Raw genomic sequence first — 16,569 nt, forward strand, 5'->3', positions numbered from 1 at the left:
TAATAATATAAAATACGAAAATGTAAGTTTCTTTCATTTTCACCCAAAGCGGATACTTTCTAAAGCGTTAGTTATTTTAAACAATTCAATGATCTTACATCTCAAATAAGATTTATAATGCATTTACGAATATTCACTTTACAAATTTACCATCATAATACATAGTAAGTATAGTAGTAGAAGTAGTAGGCATAACTGTAATATATTTTCTTTATAGGTTTATTAAATTTACATTGGCCAGTCGTTACATTTGGGCATATAACAATACATAAAAGAATATTACAACAAAATTACACTCACTCGTAGGGAGATAAGCTCGAAACAACGCTATATACGTGCAATGGCTCAGAAAATAGTCGAGCTTCCAGTAATTCCCTGTAATTGTCTGTCGCTAGACCAAACTCTTGTTGGTTACATAATTGGCTCATACCAAAGTTCATATCATGTCGTTTGTGCATAATTTTGTCGCATGTTATTTAAATAGTAAACGAACTGTGAAGTTACGTATTGAACCAAAATCAAAATCATTATAGTTATAATGGTTTTGGGGTTCCGTTATAATAAAAGAATTTTTCATTTTATTTATTATCTTCTTAATCTGACTGTAACTATTTTTAATTCCAATAGTAGGTATAGTGAATACAAAATACATAAAATTTACATAATATAACTACGTATTACAATAAAATATTCGAAACAGTGTCTACCTGTATCAAAACTGTTAACCGTAACAAAAAATTTAAACAGCAGATCGAGCACAGATTTGTTTTTAAAAGGTGAGTTTAAGAGTCACGCCTCATGGCACCGTTGCGCTTCGTCGTCCTCCGTCACGTTGGCGGATCAACGAAGAACTACATAGAAATTGTATAGATTAAACGGAACAGATGGTGCTGCAACGCTATGCCAATAAAGAATAAACAACTAGTTGACGTAATTTTTGGATTTATTCATTATATTTTTTCCTGATATCTGAATCACTCTGGAAATACCTTTTTCATGTCGAAAGAACATCAAACCTGCCTTGCATGTGGTTTATACATTTTCACTAGATTTACTGCATCATCAACTTCACTAGTAACATGGGTAACTATCCATGTATGTAACCCATCGGCACGTTTTAAAGAAATATTTTCTAAAACATAGTTACTTACACCATCCACCACAGTTTGGTCTGATTTATTTGGGAAAATATATGTAGGCTGCATTGGTTGATGTATGATATTATCTCGTCATCTTTATCGAGTGTATGAAGATTATTATTAGTAATGTCAAATTTTATTAGATAGACACCAAAAGGCATCTCATGTGACTTTGGTAAACAAACAATCATCAGACATACAGACTGACTGCTTAAGCAGTTCATTATGAACGAATCATTAAATTATTGTTCTTCATTTCAGGCGCAAGGATAACTTATCTTAACCGTGGTATAAATCTACAGTATTAACGATTATGTCATTGGTAACATCAAGCGCGTTTTACGAGGGTCTCACGGGCCATGGTGAGATCGCCCATTAAGATACGAGCGACAGAGAAATTAAATTCAATGGATTTGTTTAACGGTGTATCGGTTGTTGTAAGGGTTACGATTGCCAACGTTTGGCCTCGGTTCAATATTGCAACCAGGATTGCGTTGTAATTCCGGCGCACAGTTTGGATTGTTTGGCCTGTAGATAACTAACTAGTAGTTAAACATTGAACAAATAATTTATACATTATTTTCTAGAGGGTAGGTACAATTGAAATGAGAAATTTACAGGCACATTGCAAATTTATTAGTTTTCAAAAGAATACTATCCAAAAAGCACTGCTCCCGAATTTTGGACCATAGACTAGTATGTATTCACTGCGGTTTGATAATTACAATGAAAACCACTTAACTGACCACTCGCTCATGTAAACTCAACAAAAGGCCAACGATGTTAAAAACAGATGGATAAATAAAAATTAGCGCAAAATATATTAAAAACAAGCGTCTATGCGCTTATTGTCTGGCATACAACTCTGGCTTTTACCTTAATGAGTCGTATATCACATAAATTGGATCCATAATAAAGCACATTGCTTTTTAGTTTTTATTCAATTTACCAATGCGCAGCTTTAAGCTTCCCGGGTGGCCTTTTTTGAATGAATATTCATGTTCGCCGCCGGCAAAGTTGAGACAATTTATTTAGACTTCCATTATTGATGGGTATATAAATTTTTTCCTTATACCCATCAAGGGTATAAGGAAAATTTGTATACTTATAATAGTTTATTTGACACAAATTCATCCATAACATTTTTAAAAAAAATTTGATAATAATTTGACTTCTAATTTGACTAGATGGAAACTACCTACTTAATTTTTGTTTGCTTAAATAGACAAGTGAAGTTATATAAAAACACTAAAAATAAATAGGAAATGCGGTTATGAAGGCGGGCTGCGGAGAGCTGGGATGAGATGGCTGGCCTAAAATAAAACGAATCCGTAAGAGAAACTCTCGATGTTATATGATTTTGATGATTCTAAATTACTGGCGACGTTATTATATTGAATTTAAAGCCGAAGTTAATATTGTAGAATCTATTATCGTAACTGTAACAATATTCAGTAAAGAAAATAATTAAAAATTCAATTAGAGCGTGTGACAAAGCCTATTTAACAAAGCCTGAATTATTGAAATACCATCCGGTCTACTTTTATTTTAAAACTTCAATAGTTAAATTAGTTGTAAATAAAATCAAAGTGGATACACATAAAATAAATAAAATCAAAGTGGATATACAAAAGCAACTCCAACATCAAAATATACATTAATACTAAAGGTAAGCACACATATGTTAAAGTATCGAGATAAGACTACAACTAAATTTATCCCTAATAATAATGTAATATTCAAAAATATTTAATTAACAAAACACTACGATGATTTTTTTTGTTCTCATTAAGCCATATGAAGCAGGCTATTAGGTGAACTTGAAAAAAATGTCTAATTTAACTTGTATTCTGTGTTTTCTTCATTTCTTAGTCCCGGTAACGCTTTTATATGTTTTCCGTAGAAATTGCGTCAATAGCAGGATGTGATTGCATTAGCTGCTCCGTTCAAATTTGAGGTCGTTAAGTGAATGGTCTTTAGGTTCAATGAGAATTTTTATTGCCACATCAGCCAAATTAAATGGATTAGAAAAATCCCGCCGCCAATTGCGTACGTAACTAAATGTTATGGTTGAAATTCCTGTGTTTTTATCTCGAGTAGTAGTAGGTAAGTATTAAGTACTTGTTAGATAACCGTCTTTGATATATTTTTTTCAATTTGGAATTACTTTTATGAAACAAGCAAACATCAAATCGAAACAAATCAAATAAAAACTAAAAAAAAACTTCCTAAACGTCTTTGCCTGCCATTATCAGCATTTATTTATTTACCAAATCGTATTCTACATACCTACGATCAAAATCCAAATCTTATTTAACATACGAGTATGCCCCTTTTGAAGGTATTTTCTACTGCAGTTTACTTTATCAATCAGTTTACCGTTTATGCTAAAAATATTTCAGTAAGGAACCCACTTATGCTAAAAATATTTCAGTATCTCATAAATAAAGAAAAATTGATTTCGCTCGCGCATGTTGCGCACTATCTATCACTAAACGTCTTACCCTACTTACTCGCTATCACGGAAAATTGAAACCTTTTGACCTGAATTGAAATATTGCCATGAAAGGAACAAATCTGAAAATACGATTTGAGAAATGATTGCAAAGACAGGTTGGCTTGCCAACAAAATACCAACTTACTGGATCTTTGTGTTAAGAAACTTTCATCGAAACTTCTTTACGGACAGTTCGTTTTATTTCACCACTCTCATATTTCATTCTTCAAATTATTAAATAATTTAAACTTGTTTCTGGAATAAGTATAGCATTTGTGTCTGAATAAGAATATTTTGTACATTGATTATATAATTTATAATAGTTTTAATTCTTTTTAATTATTGAATAAGTTTAATACTTAATAATTTATTTGAATTGTTTTATTGAAGAAATGTATTGAAACACAGGTATTAAATAGTGAAGAGAATATATTTATTTGCACAAAAATACTAAGACCCCAGCCATAACTAGACGATAATATATTTATAAAATATACCGATAAATGTTTTAAATTGTAAATGTTAAATTAAATCACACTACATATTCGGGAAACTTTTCTATTAAATCGGTAAAAGCTTCTGCTCTAAACCATAAATGCCTCCCATTAAGTATGTAATAAAAATGCCATAACTTCGTGAGTAATGTCCGTCCGTACACAATTTAGTTGGGGAACATTTGACAAATATATTAGATGTTGTTTCGGTGCAACATAATATACTATCTTGGTCTCAATACGTGTCACCCAGGAAGTCATAAATCATAAGTGAAGATGAGCCAAGCGGTCGTGTAAATATCTAAATTATAAAGTAGACACATCCCTCACTCGCTCGATACTCCACACTGATTGATCATCCCGATGCAATACTCGTCACATGTTCTGCTTAGTATGTATGTAAAATAAGTGATATGTACCAGTCACCAGCATATCAACCTACCTAAATTCATTGCAAACTCGCCGCTATTACCGCGCCATAGAGGTACATACTGAGTAACTTGATGTGCTGTTGACTGTACGTATCAGTGTTAGATTTAAGTTAATAAAGAGAAAAAGCATTTATTTCTTAAGCACGTTAAAAGTATAGTCATAATTTTACGAAGCTATATATATATTTTTTTATAAATAACTAGTTGCGTTCCGGGACTTCGCTCCCATATAAATATTTTAAACAAAGTAAACGGTAAGATTTGTGTGATTGTATAACAAACACGTCCTATTGTAATCTGAATAAGTGAATTTCTATATAAAAGTAGACAAGCAGTAAAATCGTTTCATAGAAAAGATTGAGGGTATAAAATCGTTGAAATTACTATTCAAGGAAAACTTATCATGATTACTCAGTGTAGACAAACATAAATAATAAAGAGGAGCCATCTTATACCAACTGTTCCGTATCCACAACTTCAAGGTTTTGCAGATATCATCTTGAATTTCATCAATCTAAAACCAGATGTGTTTAAAACACTTGAAAAACAGCATTTTAACTGTTGTAGCCATTCCTTCACACATTGGTTTCACTTTTCCTTCACACAATGATGAATAAAACAATACAGAATGTTCAATATGCTGAATTTTGATGAATCATCGTTGGTGCACCACAAAATAAGTCACGAATCATTAACTTCTCATTTCGCAGCTGCCGCGATTTAAAGCCGATAATCGAGCATTCGCATCATCCAAGAGTTCCTATTTGAAGGCATTCACGAGTGCAGGCTGAAAGAGATTTTGAAAAGTTACACTATTGGAATTCCCGGCCATTGTGCTTTAGTGCACCGCCATCAAGTTATGGATCTTCTTGTTTCAAGAGACAAACATTTCGCAATATCCGCCGAGATATTCCAACTATGAATAATCTTGAATTTTTCCCTTTAATATGATATAACATAGGTAGCAAGAAAGTTACTTTCACATTAAAATTTTACCGAACAAATGACGTATCTGAAATTAACAAGTCAGTGGCGAACCACTTCGTTAATACCAACTGTTAAAAGCTATTAGTATTTAATATCGGATATTTTAATGGCCATTAGTGGTAGAAGTCAAATTGAAATTAAATTTCATATTTTTGATGGATAAAAAGGTATTAGATATTTCTTTTTAACTAAATCATAATTAATTGAAAAATAAGCAAGCATGATCTGAAATTTTGACATATGCGTGCATAAAAAAATAACATCATTTTAATTTCGTAATAAAACATAATAAAAAAAATTATATTCCGATCTCAATGATGATTAGCTTTCTTGACTTCTAAATCTATATTCTTGACTGTATCTTCCTTTGTCAGTTATTGAATATCGTCCCAAATTATGTCAGCCCCTTTATTCAATTATTGTTAGGGACAAATGAATTTTACATTCAAATTGACATTGTTGTCGAAACTGACTTTAGCAGTAAATTTATTCATTATCTACTCGTAGGTCAATTTAAATATAAATCACGTTAACCAAATGAAAATCTCAAATTTATCTACTGTGTTCTCATTATGCGTGACAATGTACAATACGTATATACTAACAAACCATTTAGAATACCGGTACCTCTAAATACTGTATAGTTAGCATTGCCAGCAATAAATACACAATATATATTTGATTATTGATTAACCTTATTTAAACTAAGATAGCTCATATCATTAAAGCTTCAGAGTTCGTTCTTCACTCATCATTTTTGTTTCAGGAGTGAAGATGGAAAATGCGAGAAGTGACCAATGACAGCATGTCCCCGGCGCGAGCGATGACCCCGCAGGCCGCCGGGCGTCGCTCGGACCCCCGCCGACCTGCACCGTGCGACTCGCCCACCAATCCACCCTCAATGCCATATTTTATAGAAAATTTCACGCTTATTAGGCTATGTCTACAATCTCTACGGGTGATATCACATTTATATCAAAATGCCAACGCTTGTCTACCGCGAGTGAGCGGCAACTTTAATTTTTCAAAGCGTCCGCTAGTCAAATTAAAAGCTGTGAGTAATGTATTTAGCTTTCGAACTAGAACAGTGTATTGTGATGTTAAGTCGTTGTTAGTGAAAACTTTAGTGCAATTATTCATTGTTGCCAAGTGCGTTGTGTGTTCCGTGCGTTTGCGGTGGCATTGTGGACGTGGCGATGGCTCGCTGCGCAGGCGAGCGATGTTTCTGTTGTGGCTGTGTAGCTGCAGCAGCTACAGTGAAGGGCGGCGAGACACAGATCTTCACATCGGCGGCATCTTCCCCATGGAGGGAGAAGGCGGCTGGCAAGGTGGCCAGGCCTGCAAGCCCGCCGCCGAGCTCGCTTTAATTGACGTCAACGCTCGAAAAAACCTTCTATCCGGATTCAAACTGTTATTACACAGTAATGACAGCAAGGTATTTATATCTTTATATTTCCTTTTATCATAAAATTGCTATAAATTAAAAATACAATAAAAGCGCGCTTAGGAAATTGAAAGAGGGAGCAATTAAGAAAACGGACTCTTAAGAGGGACGTAGTTTAACGGGATACGTAACAAGGAGTCAAGTGGAGTAGAAAATGAACTTGAATTTCTGAAGGTTAAATTCTTTTCATTACAAATTATATAATACTCATATGATTATTACCACCTAAGATATAAAATGAAATGAAGATAGTCCAACTAATTGTTATTATTCCGATTATTACCGCCCGTGATCATAGCACAGGTAATTAAATTTAAGTCTCGTTTATCTCTCGTCCCCGCAATGAAAATGCCAATTATGATTTCAATCAACGTAATGTGCATAACATGTCGCCAGCCGGCGGAATGACAAGCGCCTAATCCATTAACTTTGAAAATCAGCTCGCTGAGGCCCAGTAATTAACAAAAAGGGTCCTTTATCCGACTCACACGACAGCCAAGTTAGCCTATAAATCAAAATGAACTAAAATCATAGGCTTATGATATTGCAGTGAGCGAGTGAACCCGACGTTCGATTCAATTATAGAGAATTTATGAATGGCTCAGGGAAGAAAATTTTACCGGATAGAATTTCCAATCCGGTTCGAGGGTAATTTCCAATTTTATCGATTTATATTCGGGGACAAATCGACGATTTCGTTCACTTTGATATTGATAACGCGGTGATTACGGACAAAAACGCTGAAAAGGTCTGATAACATAATAGAGTAAGAATTATGTTGCGATGGATTCAAGCGCCTTCACTATATTGCGTGAATTGAATTCTTAACCTCAAATAAAGGTATTAAAAGCAAAATTGAAGTAGCTCTAAAGCGTGAACATTAAAGTGTGTATGTGGTTGTCTATAAAGAGTCTTTATGTAAATCCATTCCAATATCGCATAAGTAAGACTTAGTACCCAACTAAAGTTTTTCATATCCTTCCATAGTTTGTCAATAGCTTTCTTTCACCTATTCAAAAATAGGTAAATAGTTAAATTAATTATTTTGTCCAATTTAAACAAAATCAGCAATGATTTACTTAGGTAGGTACACGAAGTACATATACAGTACATAATTGCGAATTATTATGCGATAGATTGAAGCGTCTTCACTAAATTGCGTAGATTGAATTCTTAACCTCAATTAAAAAGTTATTAAAAGTAAATTTGAAGTAGCTCTACCTAAATAGCTAATAAGCATAAAATAAACGGTAAAAACACTTAAAGGGTAATTAGTATGTGATATTTTATCTCGAATAAACATTTTGTATATGAGAAAAATATATGAACAGACATAAAGTGCTTGAGGGTTTAACTCGTAACTTATTTCGTGTTTATAACGACTTGAACTTGCGCGCACATGCATTCATTGTATTTTAAGCGATGTAAAGTATAACATTTTAACCATAAGATGTCTTAAAACTATCTTAATTCAACAATGAACTTAAAAAAGATATATTTTAAGATGTCTAAAAGTATATTCTCGTCCGCGAGAAATCAAATAATAGATTTTAATTTTCAACTTTATGATACTCGCTTTTATAAAACTTCATCAAATTTAACAAATTATGCTACATCAATCAAGATTATGGTATCTTAAGGTTGCAAAATTTTCGCCATAAATCTACGCTAACTGTTGTTTAGGAAATTACGCATGATTCTAATTAAATTGAGTTGCGTGGTCCACGGTAATATATTAATTTTCTAATGTTATCCATAGTAGTAGCTTCAAATACGTCATATTACGTTATAGAATATGTTGGATAAACTCATTTTCATAACTAGATAATTCATTCAATTTCAGAAAATATGTATAGCGGTATAGTAGAGAGATAACATTATATTCCACTTCGTAGCTTAAAGTTAACGTTTACGTTGTCGTATAAAAAATGTAAAAGGGTTTTATTATATGTTAACATATCAATCCAATTTGATATTAAAGCCAATTTAGCAAATGTATCTAAAATTGGATAAAACGCCCCGTCTGATTTAAGTGATTCCGTTCACGGAAAATATTAGTCTAGCTAGGATCTTGGTTACATTTTTGTAAGTACGATCCATTTTGTTTTTAAAGGTTCGTCTTTATTGGGTTGAGGCAAAATTTATATTGGTAAAACAATTAATTTACAATTATGATGATTTACCTAATTTTGTTCACCTCTCAAGAGCACATTTTATTAACATTATACAAATTACAACGATTTTATTACTCAATGGTGATAATTCTAGGGAATATAAAATGTGCTTAGGTATTATATTTTAGAGATATTAGGCTTTTATGTTATTTTAAGGTATGCGGCCGATTTGGGTTTGTTAGTTTACCCATTATAAATACTTAATCAAATATAGAACAAAAAGTCGTATTAAGATCTTGGACTATAAATACATTACGAGTACATGGATGTAGAGAAGTGGCAGGTGTGTAGCTTGAACAACATATCATTTTGTGAGCCGTTATACAACGCCCTCAGCCGTGCTAATGATGTGACGTCATTCAATAGATACTAAAATATACCTGTCAATTCGACAGGACTCCTTTATAGCTGTATTTAGGAGTTGAGATGGTACATATTACTTCATTAGTATTCAACTCAATACAACGCCTTTTAATAATTTTGTGTTGAAAATACTGAAAGGGCTTAGACACAAAAATGTTATTATGAATACAAAAATCTGGTATGGTAATGTTCAGTCCATAGTAACGTCAATTTGCCAAGTCCGATTATTGCAAAATTATCTATTTTAAAATGTTAATCTCATGGTATAGATGGTAGATTGCGAAATACTTAAAACCTTAGTAATTAGATCAACATTGCGTTTCTCAAATACCGAGGCTTCGCCGACAACTCAGATCAACTGTAGATCTATTATCCAAATCTAAGCTGTTTATTTTAATATTTATGTATCCTAATGTTGAACGCGCAATTATGTATGATTCATAAGAAATTCTTTATCCATCTAAGAATCACTTTTAAAATTGTCAGGCCAACATTGTTGAAAGAGATATAAAATATTCATGCTATCTGATAAACAAAATCTCTATGTTTGAACGGAAAAATAATATATCTTTATGATCATAATTGTCAGGTAATTACGGATTTATAAAGCTTACAGTTTCACTACTTAGTTTAATAAGGGTTTATTTTACAACATGAATATCCATAATGAAGAATTTAAAATTAACCCAAGAAGAACAACAACCCTACAATATATATATCCATTTAATTTTCAAAAATTATTCTTATTATTATTATATCCTGGGTCGAGCACCAGACGGGTGATCAGTCCTCCCATAATGGGATTTACCAAGTTCCCATGGTCAAGTTACCTTTACTGAAACTTATAATTTTGCAGTGCGAACCAGGGTTGGGGGCGAGCGTCATGTACAACCTGCTCTACAACCCCCCTCAGAAGCTGCTGCTGCTAGCTGGCTGCTCCACCGTCTGCACCACCGTCGCCGAGGCTGCCAAGATGTGGAACCTCATGGTTGTAAGTATTTGTTCTCAATTATTAGTAAAACCAATAAAAATACAGGCGATTTAGTAACAAAACTAGATTATACTTCTTTTCTTCTCTCTCATCACGTGTTTCCATTTTCATTTGGAAATGTGAGACAGCATAGACAACCTCAAATTTTAAAGATTCAGCTGCGACCGACGCCTGCCCGGCGTCAAGTTTCTTATGAAAAGCTATTGTTTTTCTGCGGCCAATTCTATGTCTTAATCACCTCGTGCGACCTCCTGGAGAGGATACGAAGTTGCCCTTTTCAAGTGGTCCCACAAAAACAAGAGTCTTTGTGGGACCACTTGAGATAAACTGATTTATTTATGGCCAAAATTGGATTTTTAAAGATATAAATATATTTTAACGTTCGAAATTCTCTATTTAATTATACTAATTCAAAAAATATATCTAGCTCATACTACTTCTTCGCTTATTGTCTAAGGAATAACATTTTTGTATACTTTTTCGATAAACAATGCAAATTAATAATGCAAGTCAAATTCATTCTACACCAGACACTAGGTAATGACTAGGAATATTTAATGTAACTAACGCAACCAAGGAATCTACGATGCTCGTAACCACATAGGTGATATAGACTTATTAAATAGCTACATAAGTTGCGCCTTGGTACGAAATTGCCTCTATATTATTTGCCTACATCTCTATTTCACAACTCACGTCAAGAAAATTGCAGTTTTGCAATTTTGTTTAGTTCTTACCTTTGGGAGCATCGTGAAAAATATTACTTGTAAGAATAGTTGTGAATACTGTGAGAACATACTGGTTGCGATACTACGTAGAACGGAGATGAAAAATCGAGGTAGCGACTGTTTGTTTCCTGTATATCACTCACTTTTACGTTCCCATTCAACTTGCAAAGATAATTTTATGGAATACGAAATGAAAACCTAATACGTAGTACTTGAACAATTTTCAATCGGGAACTTCGATTATTTAAGCAATCAGCATATTTTCTCAGAAATTATAAAGAGATTTATATAAAATAATAGAAAGCATTAAATGCTCTAACTTTAAATGTGATTCAGAAGAATCAGGAACACAACATTTATAAAATAATTATTTTATCCCTGTAATATTTTTTACAATATGCATTTTACACCCTATATATTGTAACTATAATTGTATCTTGTCACGTCTTTTTCTCAGTACACGTTAATGCCTCTTTTTAAATTTTTCTTTCGCGTGTATACTGGAAGAAATTTCGATAGAAACATGCAGTACCTTTGTATAGTTTTATATATTTATTGTTATGTTGAGTATATAAATTAATAAATGTACATTACTGTCACAGTCCCAAAGACAGCGATAATTTTACCATCAAACGCTATCCAAGTGCCGAAGTAACTTTGAGATATCCAACAATATGTCAAGATATGGTAATGATATATCGTAGCGTAGTAGAATCACGTTGCGATGAACATCCGCAATATTGCTTGCTCTTGCTGCATCGATACGTAGTTCCTGATGTATTGCAGCTATTTCAACTACCTAACAGTTTTACATGAGAATATTGAATAAGTTTTAGGTTAATGACCAATTTAGATGATGATGATTTTGTTTACCAATCTGACTCATGTTATCATTGCTTCGATTAATGATAACATCGCGCATTGTGAGGAAACTTGCACTCTAGTTGATGAGTTTTCGGTATCTATTAATTGCACAGGAAGCGATTGTATGTGCTACATTCCATATAATAACCACGACCATGAGCCATGTGGAATACGGCTATAAGAAGTTTCGTTATTCTTTTTATTCATATATGTCTGGACTGTTGACTTGAAAGAAAAAAACAATAATTTTCTTTTTGTTTGCGAAATAATAATGGAAATTAGGGTTTCAAAGACAACATAGAAATACTTTATTTAAAAAAACACAGGTCAGAGACATCATAATCATGGATTTAGTAAGTATTTCGTCGTACGGAGTACCTACTAATTCCATGATCATAACATAATAAAAAAATATACAAACTCTCAGCCAGACATCCCCTTTGCCTTTCCATATGGATAAACAAAACCAATAATATGTGGTGAAATCACTAGGTTATCAAAATTCTTCTTTTTCATCGGTTGTGAACTTGCTCTATTGTCTATGACCTAGATGTGATAACATTATTGTCACGTGATGTAGATTTTTTCCCGCGAAAATTTCACACACCAAGAAAATATAAAATAAATTAATAAATTTTATGAAATAATGAAAATCGCGTATGTATTTTAAACATATTTAATACAATTGTTAAGTATCCAGTTGTATATTTATTTGGCTGTAATTTTATTTATCCTTACCAGCTATGCTATGGGGCGTCGTCGCCAGCCCTGTCCGACCGCTCCCGGTTCCCGACGCTGTTCCGCACTCACCCCTCGGCCACCGTGCACAACCCCACGAGGATCAAGCTCATGCAGAAGTTCGGCTGGTCCCGCATCGCCATCCTGCAGCAGGCTGAGGAGGTCTTCATATCGGTCAGTATCTCTATTTAATAAGAAACGTTTATCAATAACTAACTGTGTGATACATCAAAGGAAACGGATTAAAAAAGGAAAGAAGAATTGAGTATTCATTTGGTGACATGATAGGCATAAGAAAAATATTAGCATTCAATCATTATCTCGTTATAGTACAAAAAGAATAACGACTGTAAATCAATCACCTTTTCCGGATACCACTATCCGAAGCTGCAAAGTGAGAGTGCTGCCGTTGCGTATGCTCAAAGCTCGTCCATCCTTTGCCATATTAAATACTTAACTTGTTGAGTGGAAAACACTAAATTTCGACGCTTCCATTTACACTATAAATTCTCCAGCGAATACTAGAGTATAATTCTGGCTATACAAAAGAGCAACTTCTATTTAATGGAATATTTAATTCCATATTCCTATATCCTTACAAATATTCTTATTAATGCTATAATAAATAACACAAAAGCTTAGTGGTCTATTACGAACCCATTTCCCTATAAAAATATTTATAAGAGAAGAAATAAATTCGGAGAGAATATGTAATTTAAAAGCGTATTCATAGAACTATGGGTATGACTCATCTAATAAGCAAAACAAGCAAAGATTTTTCTGCGGAGTTTGCTAAAGAAATAAGATAGTAATTGTGGTGGAACGTCCGTGGAACCTCACCCCATGACCTCCAATGTAAACGTTTGCATTTTATAGTCAGATTCAAATGTATTTTTCCGCCATTCTGTGTTGTGGCAAACTGAAAACTTTTGATAACATCGCTATAGAGAACGTACAAATCCCACTCAAGTCGGCGAAAGTAAAACAACACACTCATTTAATGCGAAGAATTGTTCTGAACACGTAATACGTATACATAACATCATCTTGTAACTTTCTGATCCTAACTAATATTATAAATGTGAAAGTAAGTTTGTTTGTTCTTGAAATTTTGCATACTTGTAGTTTGAAGTACAGACAACGACATAGGGTACATAAAATTATCCCGGAAAAATAACTGTTTCTGAGGGAATTATGAATTATGAAATGCACGCGGATGAAGCACCGGGCAAAAATTTAGTAATATATAAAAACAGTAACAAAAGAAACACGTAAAGAACATTCATCTATCATTTATCATGTGCATTACCCATGTTTACGTGTCTGGGAAACAAATTAATATAGTCACACAACGCGACAACAAAATCGTTTGATTCAAACGTGTTATCTTCACGACACATTAGCTTTCGATAAATTCAACCTGTGGGACAAAGGCGGTGATAATATTGCTTGAGTGATTATTTGTGAATTACAGTTTGATCCGACATTGCGTGACTTTAGTCGTTCGATAAACATTTGTGTACTCCTTCGTATTGGTAATGAGTGAAGTATGACACACTAAGCTTTTTTCATCTGTTAACAAACATAATAGACCTGCAATCTTTAATGGAAACACAATACATATAATGATAAAGGTAGACAACATTTATAAAACAAATTTTAATATAACGCAAAAATGTAAGCAAAATAGAGGGCGTCAAATGGAAAAGGGCGCTTCTGAATTTTATCTTAAAAAAATTGTTGTATACATATTCCGAATAAAAGACGAATCTGAATAGATTTGTATATATATTTATGTTTATTGGTGAAAATAAGTGTCTCCGTAGTACCACAGTAACTGAATAAAAAGAGTGACCATGGCCAATCAGTATTTCAGTCAAGGACATGAACATGACAACCGATCCAAATTGATGACGAGTCAAGTGTCACAGAGTCAAGTTTCAGCTTTTTCAGAACGTTTTCTGAAACTTTCGCAGTATGTGGGGAGGGCTGAAGTATGTAGGTAGTCATACATATTTATTGCTAGTGTGGAATGGAAGGAAATTGGCTTTTCATCCGCAAGCCGTAAACAGTCGCCCGATTATGCTAAATAGACGATGGATGTATGTACATATTCCAATGGATGGTAATATATGAATACATATTATTATATTTATACTTTTCTTGAAGCTATTTTGCACATAAAATTCTAACATATGTAAATATGACCTCGATTTTCTGTTTTTTGGAGCACAAATAAAATTACGTACCTATGTATAAAGATATATGAATTAGATAACATATTTCGGTATTTAAGTATTTTTTCTATGTCACCTCTGAAATCATATATATTGAAACCTTAACTACACCATGTCATAAATACTTACATTCTGCGACATATTTACCGGTCAAAGTTCTTTTACCATCCAATTAAAGTCAAGATGTCATAAAATAAATCTTTTGATTTGCTCAAGATAAGGTAAAGTAATGCCGTCAGGGAAATCCAACTAGCAAACAAGATCACGTCTCCCACACACCAGATAATGAACCCTCGCGTGAACGTAATAAAGAACATGTTCTTATAGCTGTCGGAAAAGGGGGACTTTTTGCATCATTCAAATCCATTATTGGCTTATCTGTATTTGAGACTTTTTGTCTCGTCTGTCTCTTGTGTTACATTTTAGCTAAATTTTACCATTAGGTAATCTTATTTATTCATTATTATTTTCGACACCTCATACTTTAGTACAAGTCTAGAAATTATTATTTGTATTTTAGTACAAGTGTGTATTTTAGTACAAGTCTAGAAACATTTAGATAGGCAAGACTACCTGTCATCCATTCATACAGAAAATCATTTATTTATAATTTTAAGTAAAAATAACGTCTATTATATCTGTAACTTAATTTTTCGGTAAATCCTATGAAAACAGGAGCAAGAACTCTTGAAGCCCACTTATGCAGAAAAACTGGAGCCGCACTAATTACATTGAATAGAGCGCGAAAGGCCGGGTGGCATTCAGCGCGCGTAACTCTACCCCTCGTTATGCCGCGTGCGCTCTATAAATAGTGTTTCTTCATACAAAAACTCCACATGCGCCGAGAGCATAGCAACACAGCACTTAAACGTAAAATGAAAATTAAACAGTGTGCAGTTACACCACCATACGTTTTTTTTATTTTTCTGTACCCTTTTCTCTATCTATTTATCTGCGGTGTCTTTATCAACATAACAAATTTCATAATATGAAAGTTCACAAGACTAAATCGTGCAATTTATTATTTATTCGATTGCTGGTTTCGTTTTCGGCTTTCAAACTAATGGATATTCATCCATTTGCGCTAATTCGAGTTTTTTGTTATAAAAATCAAAACCATAATCTCTCAATTCATAAATCATATCTCTCTTTATTTTATTTATAAAAATTTTACTCATTTCATTACGTTTTATTTTTGGTAAATGGAGCGAAACGGCCACTGACACCACCACAGTATTCAAACTGCCGTACAATAAAGAAAAGTTGAAAACTTTACTGTAAAAGCTAATGGAGATGGCATTATATCTAATGTATACAATTCCAGAGAAATAATGCTAAGACTTTGCTCCGTTTTATATTTAGTTATTGTAATAACCAAGTCTCGAAAAGAACCACTATTTGCATAGTATTCGCTGGCGAGACGATAGCAAGTCATAGTATTTGTTGACTATACAAGCTTGAATTTCCGACCTTTTAGATTTT

At 33.2% G+C, this 16,569-nt stretch overlaps 1 protein-coding gene across 2 annotated transcripts in view; it reads left to right on the forward strand.

The window, feature by feature from the left end:
* Window positions 1–16,569, forward strand: part of GABA-B-R1 (metabotropic GABA-B receptor subtype 1) — a 125,222-nt gene that overhangs the window by 68,798 nt on the left and 39,855 nt on the right. For both annotated transcript variants that reach the window (XM_053745262.1, XM_053745261.1), the window contains exons 2-4: window positions 6,315–6,983; window positions 10,386–10,520; window positions 12,854–13,024. In XM_053745262.1, coding sequence (XP_053601237.1) covers window positions 6,330–6,983; window positions 10,386–10,520; window positions 12,854–13,024 — 960 coding nt within the window. In that variant the 5' untranslated portion in view covers window positions 6,315–6,329. The remainder of the gene's footprint in view (window positions 1–6,314; window positions 6,984–10,385; window positions 10,521–12,853; window positions 13,025–16,569) is intronic.

The sequence above is a fragment of the Plodia interpunctella genome, chromosome 5, assembly GCF_027563975.2.
Source record: "Plodia interpunctella isolate USDA-ARS_2022_Savannah chromosome 5, ilPloInte3.2, whole genome shotgun sequence".
Taxonomy (NCBI): domain Eukaryota; kingdom Metazoa; phylum Arthropoda; class Insecta; order Lepidoptera; family Pyralidae; genus Plodia; species Plodia interpunctella.